The sequence below is a fragment of the Elephas maximus genome, chromosome 20 (assembly GCF_024166365.1).
Source record: "Elephas maximus indicus isolate mEleMax1 chromosome 20, mEleMax1 primary haplotype, whole genome shotgun sequence".
Classification (NCBI taxonomy): domain Eukaryota; kingdom Metazoa; phylum Chordata; class Mammalia; order Proboscidea; family Elephantidae; genus Elephas; species Elephas maximus.
The window spans coordinates 36,426,214-36,444,974 of NC_064838.1; the positions used below are offsets into that span (position 1 = coordinate 36,426,214).

The following is an 18,761-nucleotide window of genomic DNA, read 5'->3' on the forward strand; positions in this document are numbered from 1 at the left end:
ACCACACTCCCATTTTTTAGTTGTTGTTGCACAGTTGTGTAGGTCATAGCATTTACCAAAAACGTCCTTTTTTCTTGTGTATTTCTTAGTGACATCATTTATGCTGGTCATGCTGTACACATTTCACCCACATTTGGTGTTATATTTCCCATCACCAGATAACAAGTGTCTACTATCTAGAGAGTGATTTCCACTTCCCCCTTTCACATGTGTTTGCTGGCTGCTTGAATGTCCTTTTTGGTGAAGTATCTGTCCATGTCCCTTGCCCATTTTTTAATTGGGTTGTTTGTCTTTTTATTGTTGAGTTGTTGAAGTTTTCTATATATTTTAGAGATTAAACCCTTATCAGATATGTCATTCCCAAAGATTTTTTTTCTCCAGTCTGTAGGTAGTCTTCTTACTCTTTTTATGTGCATGTTTAATTTTTATCAGATCCCAGTTGTTTAGTTTGACTTCTGCTGTTTGTGTATTAATATTTGTGTTTGATAGTTTATTTTTTTAAGAAATTATGGTTCCATAGTTTTGTCCCTATGTTTTCCTCCAAGAACTTTATAGTTTTAGCTTTAACATTTAGGTCTTTGATCCATTTTGAGTTAGTTTTTGTGTATGGTGTGAGGTATGGGTTCCTTTTCATTTTTCTGCATGTGGATATTCAGTCTTGCTAGCACCATTTGTTGAAGAGACTGTTTCTTCCCCCATTGAATGGACTTTGACACCTTGCTGAAAATCAGCTGCGCATATATGGATGGATTTATTTCTGAGTTCTTGATTCTATTCCACTGCTCTTTGTGTCTTTTTGGAGCCCTGGTGGCATAGTGGTTAAGAACTTGGCTGCTAACCAAAAATGTCAGCAGTTCAAATCTACCAGTCGCTCCTTGGAAACTCTATGGAGCAGTTCTACTCTGTCCTGTAGGGTCACTATGAGTCGGAATTGACTCGACGGCAACAGGTTTGGTTTTTTTGGTTTATGTGTCTATCATTGAACCAGTACCAGGCAGTTTTGATTACTGTGGTTGCATAATATGTTTTGATATTGGGGAGTGGGAAGCCTCCTACTTTGTTCTTCAGTAATGCTTTGACTATTCAGAGCCTCTTTCCTTTCCATATAAAGTTGGCGATTAGTTTTTCCATTTCAGTAAAGAATGTTATTGAGATTTGGATCAGAATTGTATCTATAGATTGCTTTGGGTAGTATTGATATTTTCACAATATCAAGTCTTTCAATCCATAAACATGGAACGTCTTTCCATTTATGTAGGTCATTTTTAGTCTCTTATACTAGTGTTTTATAGTTTTCATTGTATAAGTCTTTTACATTCTTGGTTATGTTTAATCCTAGGTGTTTTATCATTTTGGGGACTATTGTAAATGGTATTGTTTTCTTGATTTCCTTTTTGTAATTCTCCCCTTTAGTGTAAAGGAGCCTAACTGATTTTTGTATGTTGATGTTGTAACCTGCAATGTTTCTGAATTCTTCTGTTGGATCCAGAAGCTTCCTTGTGGATTCTTTTGAATTTCTTATGTATAGGATCATGTCATCTGCGTATATAGTTTTACTTCTTCCTTTCTGATTTGGATACCCTTTATTTCTTTCTCTCTCTTGCCTTATTGCTCTGGCTAAGACTTCCAGTACAATATTGGATAAGAGTGGGCACAATGGGCATCCTTATCTCTTTCCCATTTTCAAGGGGAAGAGCCTCAGCCTTTCTCATGAGAATAATGTTGGCAGTTGGTTTTGCGTATATGCCTTTAATTATGTTGAGGAATTTCCCTTCTACTTTTATTTTGCTGAGAGTTTTAATCAAGAGAGAGCATTGAATTTTGTCAGATGCCTTTTCTGCATCAATTGAGATGATCATGTGATTCTTTTCCTTTGTTTTATTTATGTGGTGAATTACATCGATTGATTTTCTAATGTTGAACCACCCTTGCACTCCTGGTATGAATCCCACTTGATCATGATGTATGATTTTCTTAATATGTGGTTGAATTGTGTTTGCTGGAATTTTGTCGAGAATCTTTACAGCTATATTCATGAGGGAATATAGCTCTCTGTCGCTCTCTGTCTCTTGCCTGGTGCATTTAATCCATTCACACTCTGTGATTATTGATAGGGGTAATTTTACTGCAGCCACTTTGTTTTACTTTTTAGTATGTTGTTAAAAGTTTCTTTACTTTCTGTGCTGAGTTCTTTTTGTATATAGATCTTCTTTTTCTTTCATTTATTATTGTTGATTTTTTTCTATATTGAATCTTTGTTTTTGTCTGTTTTGGTGAGTACATGTATTTTCTTTGTGGTTATCATGAGATTTACACTAAGCATCTTACAATTAAGACAGTCTGTTACGTCTTGAAATCACTTTAACTTCCTCATCATATGAATTCCTTAGATTCTTAATTGATCTTTCCTTTCTGCCTCCTTCCAAGCCATTTTGCCACTGGAGAATTAGATCATATTCCCTGTTCCAAACTGTCACTGGCTTCCCACTCCAGTGTTCTTCAGTGCACACGCGTTCTCCCCACTTAAATACGCTGCTTCATATGCGTAGCTTTTGCAAGTCCAGGCCCTCTACTTAAGAACAGCAGTGTAAGGCTCCCCCCGCTCTCACCACAGCTGTTCCTCTGGTGTTCCTCCTTCCCCCTGACCACCTACTCCTTCCTACCCATCCTTTCATGTAACGCAGTGCACATCTCCTCACAAAGTTCTCTCACTGCTTTGCTCCATGTTCCTCTCCTGCTTCTTGACTTTCGTCACTTTTTGTGTAGAGCACTCATTTTGCATTTTATTGTATAGTTATTACCAGTCCAAAGCACCATATCTATAATTCTAAAATCCAGCAAGTTTGGAAAACTGAAAGCTTTTTTATAACTTTGGCATAAACTTCACACAAAACTTCTCTGAATGGATATGAAACTGTCTTTTTAAAATTTATCTCATTTAGTGTGACTAAATTTAATATTTCACTGCAGAAATATTAATGTGTTAATGGGGTAATTGGACAGAATGGAAAGTGAAAGAATCTCATCAGTTTGTAGTTTTTTTTTTTTTTTGGAACTGCCAAGTTCTTCTGCTTCTCAAACTAGGACATGTGTGCTGGGGATATGGAAGTTACAGAGTACACGTGGCATGATTGCCTGCAGGGGCACAATTAGGTTGATTTAAGGGGGAAATTAAATATTCAACATTGTGAAGTTAAGTGAAAAATTTTCGCGCACTTATAACATAAAATATGAGATTTCACAGAAATTTGGGCACTGTGGGTGTGGGGGAAACTTACTCATTATCCTCCTCAGCCAGGGAGGCCAAAGCACACTCTCCCACAGAAGCCCAACAGATGTGGATTTTCGCATTTCTAACTGACCAAACCTGTTGTCGAATTGATTGTGACTCATAGTGACCCTATAGGACAGCGTAGAACTGCTCCATAGGGTTTCCAGGGAGCAGCTGCTGGATTTGAACTGCTGACCTTTGGGTTAGCAGCCAAGCTCTTAACCACTGCACCACCAGGGCTCCTTCTAAATGAGGGGTGTTTGATACTGTCACTGTAGAGTTATCTGTATCTACACAGGATGACAAAAACTGCTGGGACTGGGACTGTATTGGAGAAAGAATAACACTCGTGCATTAGTCAGGCTGATTCTAACTAGAAGGGAAGAATGGAACGGGATAGTTAGAAACATCAGTTTTGTCTTGAGGAGACTAAACGTGATACCACAGGCAGATTACTCAGGGTGGTTTCAAAAGTTGTGTCCTAAGGCAGCCTGCATCCCTCTCATTACTTGTTTGTTTGCAGCCTTATTCCGAATGTCCTCCCTCATCAGTTTTTGAGTGGGTATGCTATTTTGTTGTGTTCTGTTTTGTTTTTAGTAGGCAACAAATAATGGCAGCAGCTACGGGGGATCCGGGACTCTCCAAATTGCAGTTTGCCCCCTTTAGCAGTGCCTTGGATGTTGGATTCTGGCATGAGTTGACCCAGAGGAAGCTGAATGAGTATCGGCTGGATGAAGCCCCCAAGGACATTAAGGGCTATTACTACAATGGTAGGCAGTAGTGAACTCTATCTCCTTTTGTCTGCTGTTACCCCCCTGCCCCCAGTGTAATGTCCACTTTCCTTTAGAATGGGACTCCCTTGCCTTTTGTAATAAATGCTTTTCACGGCTTTCTCTTTTGCATCCTGACTTTTGACCCAAGTTCACTTTCATTTTTTTTCCCCAGCTGTGGGGAAAGTCACTAATCTAAATAATTGATACCGATCACTCAGTATCACGGGCAGAGGAGGTTGCAAGTATTTTTTCCAATGAATCGTTATTATATTCTTAGAAAATTCCACATATTCACAAGAGCTCTGTCACATTCTGCCAAGCCCCTGTGTATCTGGGATAATCAGGAATTGGGTGGGCCGCTTTGGACTCTACAAAGAGGACATTATTCTCAAGCACTTTTGTTATCAATGCTGCTATTCCTGACTCCCAGAGACTGTTGCCCTGAGATGCTCTTTAAACCTTGAACTGAAACTGAAACTGTTATGATGCTTCTGTCCAGGTGATTCTGCTGGGCTGCCAGCTCGCTTAACATTGGAGTACAGAGCATTTGACATGTGAGTATTTATTTGCTCAGAATCTCAAGTAAAGAATACTGTTTGCTTTTGGCAAGGGCTGAGCGTTCCCAACTCCCTCATATGTGGACCATAGTGGAGAGTAGAGAGGCTCCGCCTGGACCAAGACCAACGCCTCGTGATTCTCTCGTTCCTTCCATAGCACAGAGACAAGTACTAGGTGCTTGAGGATACCTGATTTTTTTTTTTTTTCCAGCAGATATTTATCAGAGCCTAATAGGTGCCAGGTGGTTCTGGGTGGTGCAAATGGTTATTGTGCTCGGCTGCTAACCAAAATCTTGGAGGCTCAAGTCCACCCAGAGGCACCTCAGAAGAAAGACCTGGTGATCTACTTCTGCAAAATCAATGATTGAAAACCCTGTGGAGAACAGTTCTGCTCTGACCCACGTGGGGTCGCCATGAGTCGGAATTGACTCAGTGGTAACTGGTTTTTATTAGGTGCTAAGAACCCTCTGGAAGCCCTGGTGGCATAGCGATTAAGAGCTACGGCTGCTAACCAAAAGGTTGGCAGTGTGAATCCACCAGGTGCCCCTTGGAATCTCTATGGGGCAGCTCTACTATGCCCTACAGGGTTGCTATGAGTCAGAATCGACTCGACGGCAACAGTTTGGGTTTGTTTTTGGTAAGTACCATCTAGGTGGATTGAGACTTAGATCACATCTTTCCCAATTTTGGCTATAATTGGTATTTGATGATCTTTCGTTGGTACCTCATGCGCAGCCACCTCCATCTGTCAGTGGAGGCTTGGGTGTTGCTATGATGCTAAACAGGTTTCAGTAGAGCTTCCAGACTCAGATGGTCCAGGAAGAAAGGCCTGGTGATCTATTTCCAAAAATCAGCCAATGAAAACCCTACAGATCACAGTGGTCCGAACTGTAATCGATGATAGAGACGGTGCAGGACCGGGCAGTGTTTCATTCCATTGTGCATGGGGTTGCCATGAGCCAGGGGCCAACTTGATGGCCGCTAACAATAACAACTTACTCCTTCAGTGCTACTTCTGTGTACAAGCCACTGTGCAAGGCAATGTGAGGTTACACAAAGAAATATGACAGATATGCCCTTGAAAAGGAGCTCTGGCAGGGCAATGGTTAAGTGCTCGGCTGCTAACCCAAAGGCTGGCATTCCAACCCACCAGCAGCTCCACAGGAGAAAGACCTGGCGATCTGCTCCTGTGAAGGTTACAGCCAAGGAAACCTTGTGGGGCAGTTCTGCTCTGTTGTATGGTGTTTCTATGAGTCGTATTTAACTTGGCGACACACAACATAACAACAACAACGTGCCCTTGAAGAATTTTTTTGCCTGGTTTGGGGCTGTTACTGGAGAGGAGAGAGACATTTATTGAGCAATTATTGAACTAGGCACTTTAATATACATAATCCTTTCAGACATGTCAGGTGTGATTTTTCTCCATGTTTCACATGAGACTGAGAATCAGAAAGGTAAAGTGGTTTGCACAAGGTCACACCTGGCTAAATTTAGGAAGCACAGGTGAGAGAAAAAACATTTCTGAGTAGCTAGGGGAATTTTGTTATCTTTTTTCAAAATAGGGAAATCAGGAGGGAGCTACAATTTTCAGGGGAGATAAGTTTCATTTAGAAAACGTTGACTTAGAGATGACATTGTCCAATAGAAATGTCCAGGAGGCAATGGAGTCAAGTAGGAGGGTCAGACTAGACCTGAGAGTCATCCATGTAGAGGAGACCATGAGGCTGTAAGAGGGAAAGATAATAGAGTGTGGGAACAAAAGCCCACCTCATTATGGAGGGGAAAGAAGACACAGAACCAGCAAAGGAGACAGAATTTATCAGAGAAGAGAAATGTTTTCAGGAACCAAAGATATGGTCAACCTTGTCAAAAGCAAAGAGGTCATAGTTCAATGTCAGGGTCATGGGAATTTTTGATGAGGTCATTTGTGGTCTTTGAGAATTCAGTTTCCACAGAAGGGTAGAGCAGAGACGATATTGTGAAGCTTTAAGATAACTGAGGGTTGAGGAATTAAAGGCTACAGTGAGGTCCATTTTTTTCTGCTTTCTAGTTTAGCAATGTCAAGATAAGGGGTTTGGGGAAGGTGAAGAGGTCCTTGTTTAAGAAACACCTGGCTTTTGAAACTGGCAGAAGTCAAATTAGAGTATTTCAAATAAAGTACCGCCGGATTTTTTTTTCTCAATCTCTCTCCAAAAGTCAGTACATTTTTCTCCTTTTTTAATCAGACATCAAAATTTAATAGCTTAATATAAGTCCAAAAGGATGTTAGCCTTTATATCTTCTAGAAGTGTCTTAGTTATCTAGTGCTGCTATAACAGATACCACAAGTGGATGGCTTTAACAAAGAGAAATTAATTTTCTCACAATTTAGGAGGCTAGAAGTCTGAATTCAGGGCACCAATTCCCGGGAAAGCCTTTCTCTCTCTGTCGGCTCTGGGGGAAGGTCCTCGTCATCAATCTTTTCCTGGGTCTAGGAGATTCTCAGCCCAGGGATCCCAGATCCAAAGGACACACATGCTCCTGGCTGTCCTGTCTTGGTGTTAGGAGTTCCCTCTTGTCTCTGCTCCATTCTCTTATATCTCAAGAGAGATTAACTCAGCCTACAACCTAATCTTGTTGATTGAGCCCTGCCTTATTAACATAACTGCCTCTAATCCTGCCTCACTGACATCACGGAAGTTAGAATTTACAACACATAGGATAATCACATTAGATCACCAAATGGTGTACAACCACACAATACTGGGAATCATGGCCTAGCCAAGTTGACACACATTTTGAGGAGACATGATTCAACCCATAACAAGAAGTATGTGTTGTTTCTTTTTCTCTTTGGAGCTTTCTTGCTCCATCATAAATTCCTTGTGATAGTTTGTCAAAACAAATTAAATCCTAGTAGTCTCTCTCCTGGAGTCCCTGGGTAGTGCAATCAGTTAACATGGTCACTGCTAACTGAAACGTTGATGGTTTGAGTCTACCCAGATGCACTCGGAAGAAAGTTCTGGCAGCCTACTTACAAAAAATCAGCCATAAAAACCCTAAGGAACCAGACTTACTGAACCAGTTGGACTGGAGGACTCCCCAAGACTATTGCCCTGAGATACTCTTTGATCCTTGAAGAAACTAACCACCATGGTCACTTTCTAGCTAAATAACAGAATGGCTCACAAAATAAAGAATATCACCTGCAAGTGCTGTGCTCCTTTAAAAAATCATCGCTATGAGACTAAACGATGAACAATTACTTTAGAACAAAGATGGGAAGGTAAGGGGGCAGGGAAAATAGATTAATGGAAATGGAACAACCAGAACAGAAATAATGAGAACGTTCATGCATTGCGAAGGTTGTAACCAACGTCGCTGAACAATTTGCTTAGAAATTGTTGAATTGAAGCCTAATCTGTTGTGTAAATCTTCACCAAAAACACACGGTAGTATTTAAAAAAAAAAAAAAAAAGAACCCTAAGGAACACTGTTCTGCTTTGCAACACGTGGGATTACCATGAATCAGAGTTGACTCAACGGCGACTGGTTTTGTTTTTTTGTTAATCTGTCTCCTCTTCTGGCAAAGACTAATTTACTTTTGGAGCAATTAAGTGATGATGAGAAACATAATGAAAATGTGCGAGCATTAGATCATCTGAAGATGGCGAAGCGGGAATATCAGCAGTGTGTTCTGGATGTAATCTGGAGGGTTCGGTATTCACCTCAGACTAAGCTGACTCTAAACTTTATGCTAAATACTAGAGTGAAGGTTTTAAAAGATATTTTAGTAATTTCATTCTTTGGAACAGTTAATTATAGGAAAAAAAAGAAACAGCTCACAGAAGTTAGATATGATCTTATTACAAAATCTAGGCATCTTAAACTTCAGTAATCCAGACATTTTTACTGAAGGAGATAAAATCTGTGATCCCACAACTCTGACTTGCGTACAAATTGCTCGATTTTACTCAGCATGTTTTTTTATGTGACTGTTGAATACCTACACTGTACCCAGCACTCTGGTAGGCACTAGGGGATATGAGCAAGAATAAGACATGGTCCCAAGTGTTGTGAAAATAGCCCTGGTTTGAAGTTTGAAGACTGGAATTCACAACAAACTAACTGTGTTACCTCAAATAAATCCTTTTAGTTTTTTTCAGCTTCAGTTTCCTCATCTGTAAAATATGTTCTAGGCGTCTAATGTCCCTTCCAGCTTTAAAAGTTGGAGACTTTTTTTTTATTGTACTTTAGATGAAGGTTTACAGAACAAACTAGCTTCTCATTAAACAGTTAGTACACATATTGTTTTATGACAGCCCACGACATGTCAACATTCTCCCTTCTGAACTTTGGTTTCCCTATTACCAGCTTTCCTATACCCTCCTGGCTTCTAGTCCTTTTCCCAGGTTTGGGGTACCCCTTTAGTCTCGTTTTGTTTTATAGGTCTGTTTAATCTTTAGCTGAAGGGTGAACCTCAGGAGTGGCCTCGGTACAAAGGTGAAACGGTGTTGGGGGGCCATACTCTCAGAGTTTCTCCAGTCTCTGTCAGGCCAGCAAGTCTAGTCTTTTTTTTGAGTTAGAGTTTTGTTTTACATTTTTCTCCAGCTCTGTCCAAGACCCTCTATTGTGATCCCTGTCAGAGCAGTCAGTGGTGGTAGCCAGGCACCATCTAGTTGTACTGGACTCAGTCTGGTGGAGGCTGTGGTAGATGTGGTCCATTAGTCCTTTGGACTAATCTTTCCCTTGTATCTTTAGTTTTCTTCATTCTCTCTTGCTCCCAAAGCGGTGAGACCAGTGGAGTATGCTAGATGGCTGCTCACAGGCTTTTAAGATCGCAGATGCTATTCACCAAAGTAGAATGTGGAACATTTTCTTTATAAGCTATATTATGTCAGTTGAGCTAGATGTTCCTCGTGACCATGTTCCCCACAGCCCTCAGTCCAGCAATTCGATCCCTCAGGGAATTTGGATATTTCTACGGAGCTTCCATGACCTTGCCTTGTACAGGTTGTGCTGGCTTCCCCAGTATTGTATATGGACTTACCCTTCACCAAAGTTACCACTTATCTATTGTCTGCTAAGTGTTTTTCCATCCCAACCCCTCCCCTCCCTCAGAACCATCAAAGATTGTTTCTTTTTGTGTGTAAACCTTTGCATGAATTTTTACAGTAGTGGTCTCATACAATATTTGACCTTTTGTAATTGACTTATTTCACTCAGCATAATGCCTTCCAGATACATCCATGTTATGAGATGCTTCACAGATTCATCCTTGTCCTTTATTGTTGCGTAATACTCCATTGTGTCTATGTACCACAGTTTATCCATTTTTCTGTTGATGGTCGTCTAGGTTGTTTCCATCTTTTTGCTGTTGTGAACAATGCTGCAAGGAACCTGGGTGTGCATATGTCTATTGGTGTGACAACTCTTCTTTAGGATATATTCCTAGGAGTAAGACTGCTGGATCATATGGTATTTCTATTTCTAGCTTTCTAAGGAAGCACCATATCATTTTCCAGAATGGTTGTATCATTTTGCATTCCCACCAGCAGTGCATGAGAATTCTGATTTCCCGAAGCCTCTCCAACATTTGTAATTTCCTGTTTTTTTGATTCGTGCCAGTAATGCTGGGGTAAGATGATATGTCATTGAGGTTTTGATTTTCATTTCCCTAATGGCTGGAGATCATGAGCATTTCCTCATGTGTCTGTTGGCCGCTTAAATGTCTTCTTTGGTGAAGTATCGAAAGTCGGAGACTTTTTGAGTCCCTCTTTCTTAGGGTGATTGTTGTCTTAGTCATCTAGTGTTGCTGTGACAGAAATACCCCAAGTGGTTGGTTTTAACAAAGACAAATTAATTTTCTCACAGTCCAGGAGGCTACAAGTCCAAATTCAGGGCATTAGCTCCAGGGGAAGGCTTTCTGTCTCTGTTGGCTCTGGAGGAAGATCTTTGTCATCAGTCTTCCCCTGGTCTAGGAGCTTCTTGGTGCAGGGACCCTGGGTCCAAAGGATGCACTATTCTCCTGGCTCTTGTTTGTTAGTGGTATGAGGTCCCCATGTCTCTCTGCTTGCTTCTCAGCTTTATGTCTCAAAAAAGATTGGCTTAAGATACGATCTAATCTTGTAGATTGAGTCCTGCCTTATTAGCATGACTGCTACTAATCCGTGTCATTAACATCATAGAGTAGAATTTACAACACAAAGGAAAATCACATCAGATGACAAAATGGTGAACAATCACACAGTACTGGGAATCATGGCTTAGCCAAGTTGAGAGGTATTTTTGGAGGACACAATTCTGTCCATGACATTTGGCAAGTTTAATAAAGAATACTGGGGGCTCTTCAGAAGGAACAAGTTCTTTATATCCAAACTACTTTCATTATTATTACTGTATCTTTAAAAAAAAAAAAATTTTTTTTTTGCATGCCTGTGTGGTTAAGTGCTTGACTACTAACTAAAAAATCTGCAGTTCAAACCCACCCAGAGGTACCTTGGAATAAAGGCCTGGCAATCTGCTTCCAAAAGGTCACAGCCTTGAAAACCCTATGGAGCAGTTCTACTCTGCAAGCATGGGGCCACTGTGAATAGGAACTAGATGGCAACTGGTTTGGTTTTTCTTTTTATCTTTCTTTTTATTACTGTATATCTGCATGGATTTGTATGGAAAGTCCCTGTGAATCTATTCATAAAACATTCAATGCCTTCTCTCTGTGGATGTGTAGGTGTTAGGAGTACAAAGACTTAGGAAACATGGGTCCCTGGAGGAGCTCCCTGTAGTGTGAGAGAGGGAGGTAGAAGGCAAATATTTGCATTGCAGTGTGCTCTGTGCTGTAATAAACGTGGAGCGGTAATAGTTATTTCAGCAATACTTATTGATGGCTTTCTCTGTGTCTTGATAATAGAATGTGCTAGGAAGTGGGCAGACAGAGAGGAAGAAGATACAGCTGGAGAGCTAACAGTCCTAGTCTTCGTTTGTAGATGCCAGGAGTGTTATTGCTGTGTGCCCTCAGGTCGATTCCAACTCATAGCAACCCTGCATGATAGAGTAGAACTACCCCATTGGTTTCCAAGACTGTATTTTTTTTTTATTTTAATAATATTTCTATTTATTTATTTTAACATTTTATTGTACTTTAGGTGAAAGTTTACATAGCAAATTAATTTTCGTTTAGCAGTCGAGTGCTTAACCGTTGCACCACCAGCGTGGAACTTTAGTCATGACAAATGCTTCTCCTTTGAAACTTCATGTTGTCTTCAAGTAATTAAGTTATGTGAGTGCTGACATTCCTAGGAGCCCAGCCATCTTGGCAGGTATTTGAATTTTCCGGATGTAGTTTCCTTCCCTCTCAGAGCAGGGCTTTGGCATGGCATTCCCACACCTGGAGACATTTGGACATTTAGGAAGGAGGTTGTCTTGTTGAACTAGTACCTTCCTGCTCTTGTGCTTGTATCCAGATTAGATCAGGTCAGAATGCAGCACCCCATCCTTCCTTCTGTTCCAGCATCCTGCTTCAGCAGTCTTTTCAGGAAGCCAGGTCTGGATGCAGAAGGTATGGTTTACCAGTTCTCTACTTCCTTCTTCTCTCTAGGCTTGATCTTGCCCCTTTGTGGTTTCTCTTCCTCTTCAAGGCTATCTTCGATATTCTCATCTCACCTGGATGACCAGTACCTTTTCATTGGAGGAGAGTGATGACAACCACCTGCCATTTGCTGACTCAGCAGCTCCCAAAGGAAGGCTGTGGCCTTTGAGAGTTAGTTCTCCCCAGGACTTGGCATTTGAACTTTATAGACAGAGCCATCATCTCCCATAGCACCCCTTCACACCTGTTCTGAGCTCAGAACTCTTCTCCCTGCAACCCGCTGTACCCAACTGTATACAGACTCTGAATGAAGAGATACTTGAGACACTGGGTTTTTAGTGCAATCAGGAAAAATGCACTCACTCTGCATTAGTTGTAAATGCCAACGATATTAGGCTACTAATGAAATGAATATTTTCATTTAGCAAATGAAAACCAAACCTCTGAAACACAAGTTAATCATTTCAGAGAAGAGATCAGATTTTTTCCACGTCTGGATTTGTATTCAGAATGAACTCATCTTCTCCTCCCTTGACTTTGGTTACTCTGAAGACTGTGAGGCCTTCAGGGGTGGTGTAGAACGTAGTCCGTACAGCACGAGATAACTGACAGGTAGCCCAGGTGTAATACGTTTTGTATGTGTGACTCAGACAACCACCAGGGGTTTACTCAGCAGCAGCTCAGTGCAGAGCCCTGTTTGGGGTGGGCTACACTGTGGGAGAGACCAGAGAAGACTTGTTCCCTGCCCTCAAGGAGCTTACTGTCTTCCAGTTGGATGTATATGACTATTGTTTTTGAAAATGCTGTAAAATATTATGCTTGGTTTTATGTACCAAATACTACCAGAGAAGATGGTGAGATGGTTTCCTGGAAGGACCTTGAAGCCTGGGAGGGTTTGAGTAGGGGGTAGGCAGTACAGTACTTTGGAGTCAAATAGTTTTGCCTTTAGATTTTAGCCCTGCCTATTATGATGTGACCTTAGGGTAGCTACTTAAACCTTTCTGAGGCTTATATTCTCATCTTTAAATGGGGGAAAGAGCTGTTAGAATTAAATGAAAACCTTGCGCAGATCCTGGCACAGTAAAAAAAAAAAAAACAGTAGAAGCTCGATAAACAGTGTTTCTCTTTCAGTTGAAGGTCAGAAATTATAAAAAATAGGCAATGAACTTGATATTTGGGGGAAAGCAGAAGAATGGCATACTGAGAGGTTATAATAAAGAGAATATATGGCCTTTTGCGGGGAACAGTGCTTAGGTGATGATATTCATCTGTTTCCAAAGAAATGGACAATCTACTTGCCCAAGAGAGCAATATCCTTTGGCTCCTACTACTGGGGTGGTTTTGTCACTCACTGGTATTCTCTGTCCTGGGTGGCACAAATGGTTCATGCTCAACTTCTAACCAAAAGGTTAATGGTTTGAAGCCACTCAGTGGTGCCACGGAAGAAAGATCTGGCTATCTTCATCAGTTAAGATTGTTGTTGTTGGGTGCCATTGAGTAGATTCTGACTCACAGCGACCCCATAAGACAGAGTAGAACTGCTCCATAGGGTTTTCTTGGCTATAATCTTTATGGAAACAGATCACTGGGTCTTTCTCCCACAGTGCTGCTGGGTGAGTTGGAATCACCAACCTTTCGGTTAGGAGCCGAGCACTTAACCATTGCACCACTGGGGCTCCATTCTGTTAAGATTACAGCCAAAAAGCCCTATGGAGCAGTTCTACTTTGACACATACAGGGTCATCATGAATCGAAATGGACTTGACAGCAACAGGTTTTTTTTTGGCCTTCTCTGAATCTCAGCTGTGCCTGGTTAATCATGTGTCTCTTGTCTGTAGGAGTGCTCCCGCCCCAGCCCATTGCTGCCCAGCTGTTGGAACACTTTATAACACCAATACACTTGAGTCCTTTAAGACTGCAGATAAGAAGCTACTTTTGGAACAAGCAGCAAACGAGGTCAGATGGAAAAACACGTGTCTGTCATGATTTCCTTGGTCTCGGCAGCTGTGGGGTTTCTGATCAGGGCCACCAGCCTGTCACAGAAATGAGTATGCATTAGGGACTTGTCTTAGCCAGTGCTGGTATAACAGAAATACAACAAATGGATGGCTTTAACAAAGAGAAATTTATTCTCTCACAGTCTAGGAGGCTAGAAGTCCAAGTTCAGGGTGCCAGCTCCAGGGGAAGGCTTTCTCTCTCTGTCGGTTCTAGGGGAAGGTCCTTGTCCTCAGTCTTCCCCTGGTCTAGGAGCTTCTCAGCACAGGGACCCTAGGTCCAAAGGACGCGCTCCCCTGCTGGTTCTTCATTCTCGGTGGTAGGAAGTCCCCATGTCTCTCTGCTTGCTTCTCTCTTTTATATCTCAAAAGAGACTGACTCAACATACAACCTAATTTTGTAGCTTGAGTCCTGCCTCATTAACATAACTGCCCCTGATCCTGCCTCATTAACATCACAGAGGTAGAATTTACAACACATAGGAAAATCACATCAAATGACAAAATGATAGACAGTCACGTAATACTGGGAATCATGGCCTAGCCAAGTTGACACACATTTTTGGGGAACACAGTTCAATCCATAACAGGACTCAGAAGTGTGTATGGGTGTTGGTTTATTCCCCCACAGGGAATACTCCCAACTCCCTCCGTCTGTGTTGGTGGGAAGGTTGAGGGAGAAAACTTCCAGGCTCCCACCCGGGGATGGGGTAAAAATTAATGGCAGGGCAGTGGTTGAATCAGCTTTGCTGCTGATCCTCAAGTAGGCACTCTGAAGCCATTCAACCTCTATCTGAGACTTTCTGGATGTATTTGGGGACCCTGTTCTTTGTGCCCCTTGGAGAGGCTTTACAAGTCCTAAGCACCATAATGCATAAGAAATTATCAGATAGTTTCTCCATAACCTTTCAGGCTAAATCTAAACTACTTAGTCTTATTTTCACTACCCTTTATAACCTGGCCTCGGCTGGCCTCTTTGCATGCTGTAACCCAGCCACAGCAAACCACTTCTAATTCCCCTAACCTACTCTGTGTTCTCTCCTCTATTCTTTGGACATCATGTCTCTCTGCCTGGAGCGTCTTCACATTTGAGTCAGAGGAATTAAAGTGGGGAGGGTGAAGGGGGACAGCTTATCCCAGTCCTCTCTAACTACCTGCTTGAGCGGTCTTTACACTAGTCTTAAAAAAGAAGAGTTTTATCTATTTGGGTGCAGAAGTGAAAGAAGGATATCTTCCTCCTTTGGTCCTGAGGCAGGCTTCTCTGACCTCCTCCGTGATGACTGTAGCCAATGGCTCAGGTGGTGATGGTCATTTTTCTTGGCCTATCGCTTGACTACCCCTAGGCCTTCTCCTTTGACTGCACATTTTAAAAGGGAACCTCCAGAGAGTTGAGTCAAGCCTCAATATATCATCTAAAAAAGCAGGTTGCTCCTCACAGGAATCCCACCCCGTGACCAGGGCCCAGACTTCGCTTGGTAGTTCCTGGGCCCTCACCCCCACTTCTTTCACGGCTTATCAGAGTGGGGCCTACTCTTCAATGGTCCCGCTCCTCCAACCCTATTATTTCAGTAGCAGAAACTTCCTTCTCTCTACTCATTTACCTCTTAGACCCACACTGTGGAATGGGCTTTATGGGCTCAACTTAATTGTCTTGCTTAGCGACACAAAGCAGAGCAACTAATCCTAGTTATTAAAACATCTTATAATCAGCAGCTGCTGGCCAGGACCAGCTGTTACTTTTGCTTTGTCAGTCATGGTACTTGCTGAGGGTACACAGTCTTGAAGTTTGTCCTCCTCTCCTCATCTCGCAGGGCAAGATAATCCAAAATAAGACATTAAGAAATTCTCTATACATAGTTCAGTTCACTTTTTCTAAGAACTCTCCCTGACTCTTTGCCCTCTTACCTCTCCAGCTGAGTGTAGTGTTCCTCCCAGGAATTCTAGAGTCCCTTGGTGGTGCAAATGGTTAACATGCTCAGCTGCTAACCAAAAATGAGTGGTTTGAGTCCACCCAAAGGGGCCTTGGGAGAAAGGCTTGGTGATCTGCTTGCAATAAATGAGGAGTTGAAAAGCCTATGGAGCACAGTTCCCCTCTGACACACATTAGATCGCCGTGAGTCAAACTCACAACTGGCTTTTGCCCCCAGGCATTCTACATACCACTTTTGATGGCAAATCCTGTGTCATGTTGTACTCCTTGGGACTGTGTCCTTTGTTTCTGTAGCTCTGATGCACCTGGGATAGAGTAGACAGTAAGTAAATATTTGTTGAAGGAAATGATTAAGGCATGAAAATGGCCTGGCTGTCTCCTCTGATGCTGAGACCCACGAGAGGAGTTTTCTGGATTGTTTCATTCTCCTCAGAATCTGAGGGGAGCAGGGCTATGGGAGAGGCAGTGTGAAGCGGACAGAGTAAGGTTATGGCCCACTTCGTTTTCCAGAATGAGTAGTGCCAGGCCTGCAGGGAAACGCAGTGTTGGGCTTCGTAGCTCCATGTTTCTCTTGGGGATGAGAAGCTCCAGGATGCTTGATAAACCACCTTGATGTGTTTCTTTTCTTCTGGCAGATATGGGAATCAATAAAATCGGGTGCTGCTCTTGAAAACCCTGTGCTCCTCAACAAGTTCTTCCTCTTGACATTTGCAGTAAGTAAATGCACTTTCTGTCACACTTGAGACTAGTGAAATCCCCTGGCTCAACCCAGTGTACCAGCAGCACAGTCTGCTCTCCTCTCTGAAGCTCTTAACTTGTGGTATTCAAGTTGGATGATCGTTTTATCAGCGGCCAGATGCTGGTGTTTATTCCCAATGCAAAATAAATTCTGGTAGTAGCTGCAGTAGTTTATCTAACAGGATGGCCCAACTCTTGTTATTCAGGACATGATGAAGGCAGGTTCAGGAAGCAGTGATTTCATTGTTGCTAATGGGGGGGCAGTTCTACTCTGTCCTATAGGGTCGCTATGAGTCGGAATTGACTCGAAGGCACTGGGTCTGGCTTTAATAACTCCACAGCAATGGGTTTGGTTTGGGTTTTGGTTAGTGTCTTTGTTAAAAAGTAGTCCCGCGGAGCTCCATTTCCATCAGTATAAGGAAAGATGGGAGTCTCTGGGATCAGCCATCCCCAGGGGGCTTCTGGATTAGAGGAGATTTTGCTATGTGGCTTGACCACCTGGTTTTTTTTTTTTCTTTAAGAAAGATAGAAAATAGTGTTTTATATACATGAGATTGAATTAAAATGAACATTAAGGGCAGCCTTGATGAGGAAAAGAGACCACAGTAGAGTATCATCTACTGCCTAAAAAGTGGGGGTAATAAGTTAGAGGGAAGGACCTGGCCTCGGTGGTAGAGATAGTGGGGAAAAGGTGAGGGTTGATTGTAGAGATGACAGGTGCGAGTGCACACACATGCACACATACATGAGACACATGTATATGTGCAGGTGTGTGGGTATTTTATATATCTATATGTAGCTTATCTTTTATAATTATGACAACTATAAGATTTTCTGTCAGGTATGTGTTCCATAGACTCCGGTTGTACAGTTAGGTTTTTTCCAATATTCACTATTATAAAAAGTGCTACAGTGAAAAATATTGGTCATAATGATTTTTTTTTTTTCCTGCTGATTTTGTTTAGAGTAGGCATATGAATTATTGATGTGGATATGTATGAAGTGTGTTGGTTCACCACAGCTTCATCAGCTTTGGGCATTAATCCTCCTCCACACATTTTTGTTTTCCACCAAATTGTAGGTCTTGTCTTTCTTCCTCCCCCAGGAAATAATCCTCCTTTTTTCCTAAATGCTGCCTCCCTGGTTTACTGCCCAAGGCAAAGGAGGGGAGAATGTCAGAGGGTGGCTATCTATTAGAAGCTAGTTATCTTTACTTACCATTGTCTTAAAGGGTATGCTAGGTACTTTTTAGGCCTCTGGACCACAGAGATAAGGCGTTAGTTTAGCGTCAATGTGGGTCCCTTTTGAAATGGGTGCAGCTCAGCAGACCGGAGTTGGAGCCTCATTATTGTGTAGGTTGAGCATTCTATTAGGTGATGCTTCCTGGATGTGTCAGTTTTGTAAGCACTTGTTTTTTTTCTCTCCTTTATTTCTGTGAAATAAGGCATGCAAGCATAATTATGGGTTTCCTGTGTGATAGGGAACCCTGATGGGTTTGTTTTGGTTTTTCTGTGTCATATTTGGAAAACCAGAGGTTCCCCATGTAACCTAATGGAAAGATACCAGCAATAAATTGTCTACCTAGTACTCAGTGGCATACTGTCATGCCACAGATCCGTGGTGCCAAAGTGCCACTTGCCTCATGGGTGGATTGTATTTCCAAATCATATTTCTCAAAATCCATTACCAACCAAAAATTTAAACACACTCAATTATTGCCTGGTGGAAACCCCAGGTTCTGCTCGGCGTGGCTTGTCTCAGCCAATAAGCGAGAGACTGAGGTAGGAGAATAGAAAGGTGCCTTTATTTAGTTGTGCAAGGAAAGGAGACAGGTGGGGCTGTTGCCGCCAAGACTGCTCAGCAGGGGCGAGGGGCAAGGTTACTTTTAAGGGGTTTACAAGTAGGAAGTTCATACAAGTTACATCAGC

At 42.0% G+C, this 18,761-nt stretch overlaps 1 protein-coding gene across 6 annotated transcripts in view; it reads left to right on the forward strand.

Moving 5' to 3' along the window:
- Nucleotides 1-18,761, forward strand: part of ATG7 (autophagy related 7) — a 298,659-nt gene that overhangs the window by 25,318 nt on the left and 254,580 nt on the right. For all 6 annotated transcript variants that reach the window (XR_007514390.1, XM_049861840.1, XM_049861839.1 and 3 more), the window contains exons 2-5: nt 3,869-4,041; nt 4,544-4,598; nt 14,010-14,127; nt 16,731-16,808. Coding sequence is in view for 5 of the 6 variants with exons in the window: in XM_049861840.1 (XP_049717797.1) it covers nt 3,882-4,041; nt 4,544-4,598; nt 14,010-14,127; nt 16,731-16,808 (411 nt within the window). In the remaining variant the exon portion in view is untranslated. The remainder of the gene's footprint in view (nt 1-3,868; nt 4,042-4,543; nt 4,599-14,009; nt 14,128-16,730; nt 16,809-18,761) is intronic.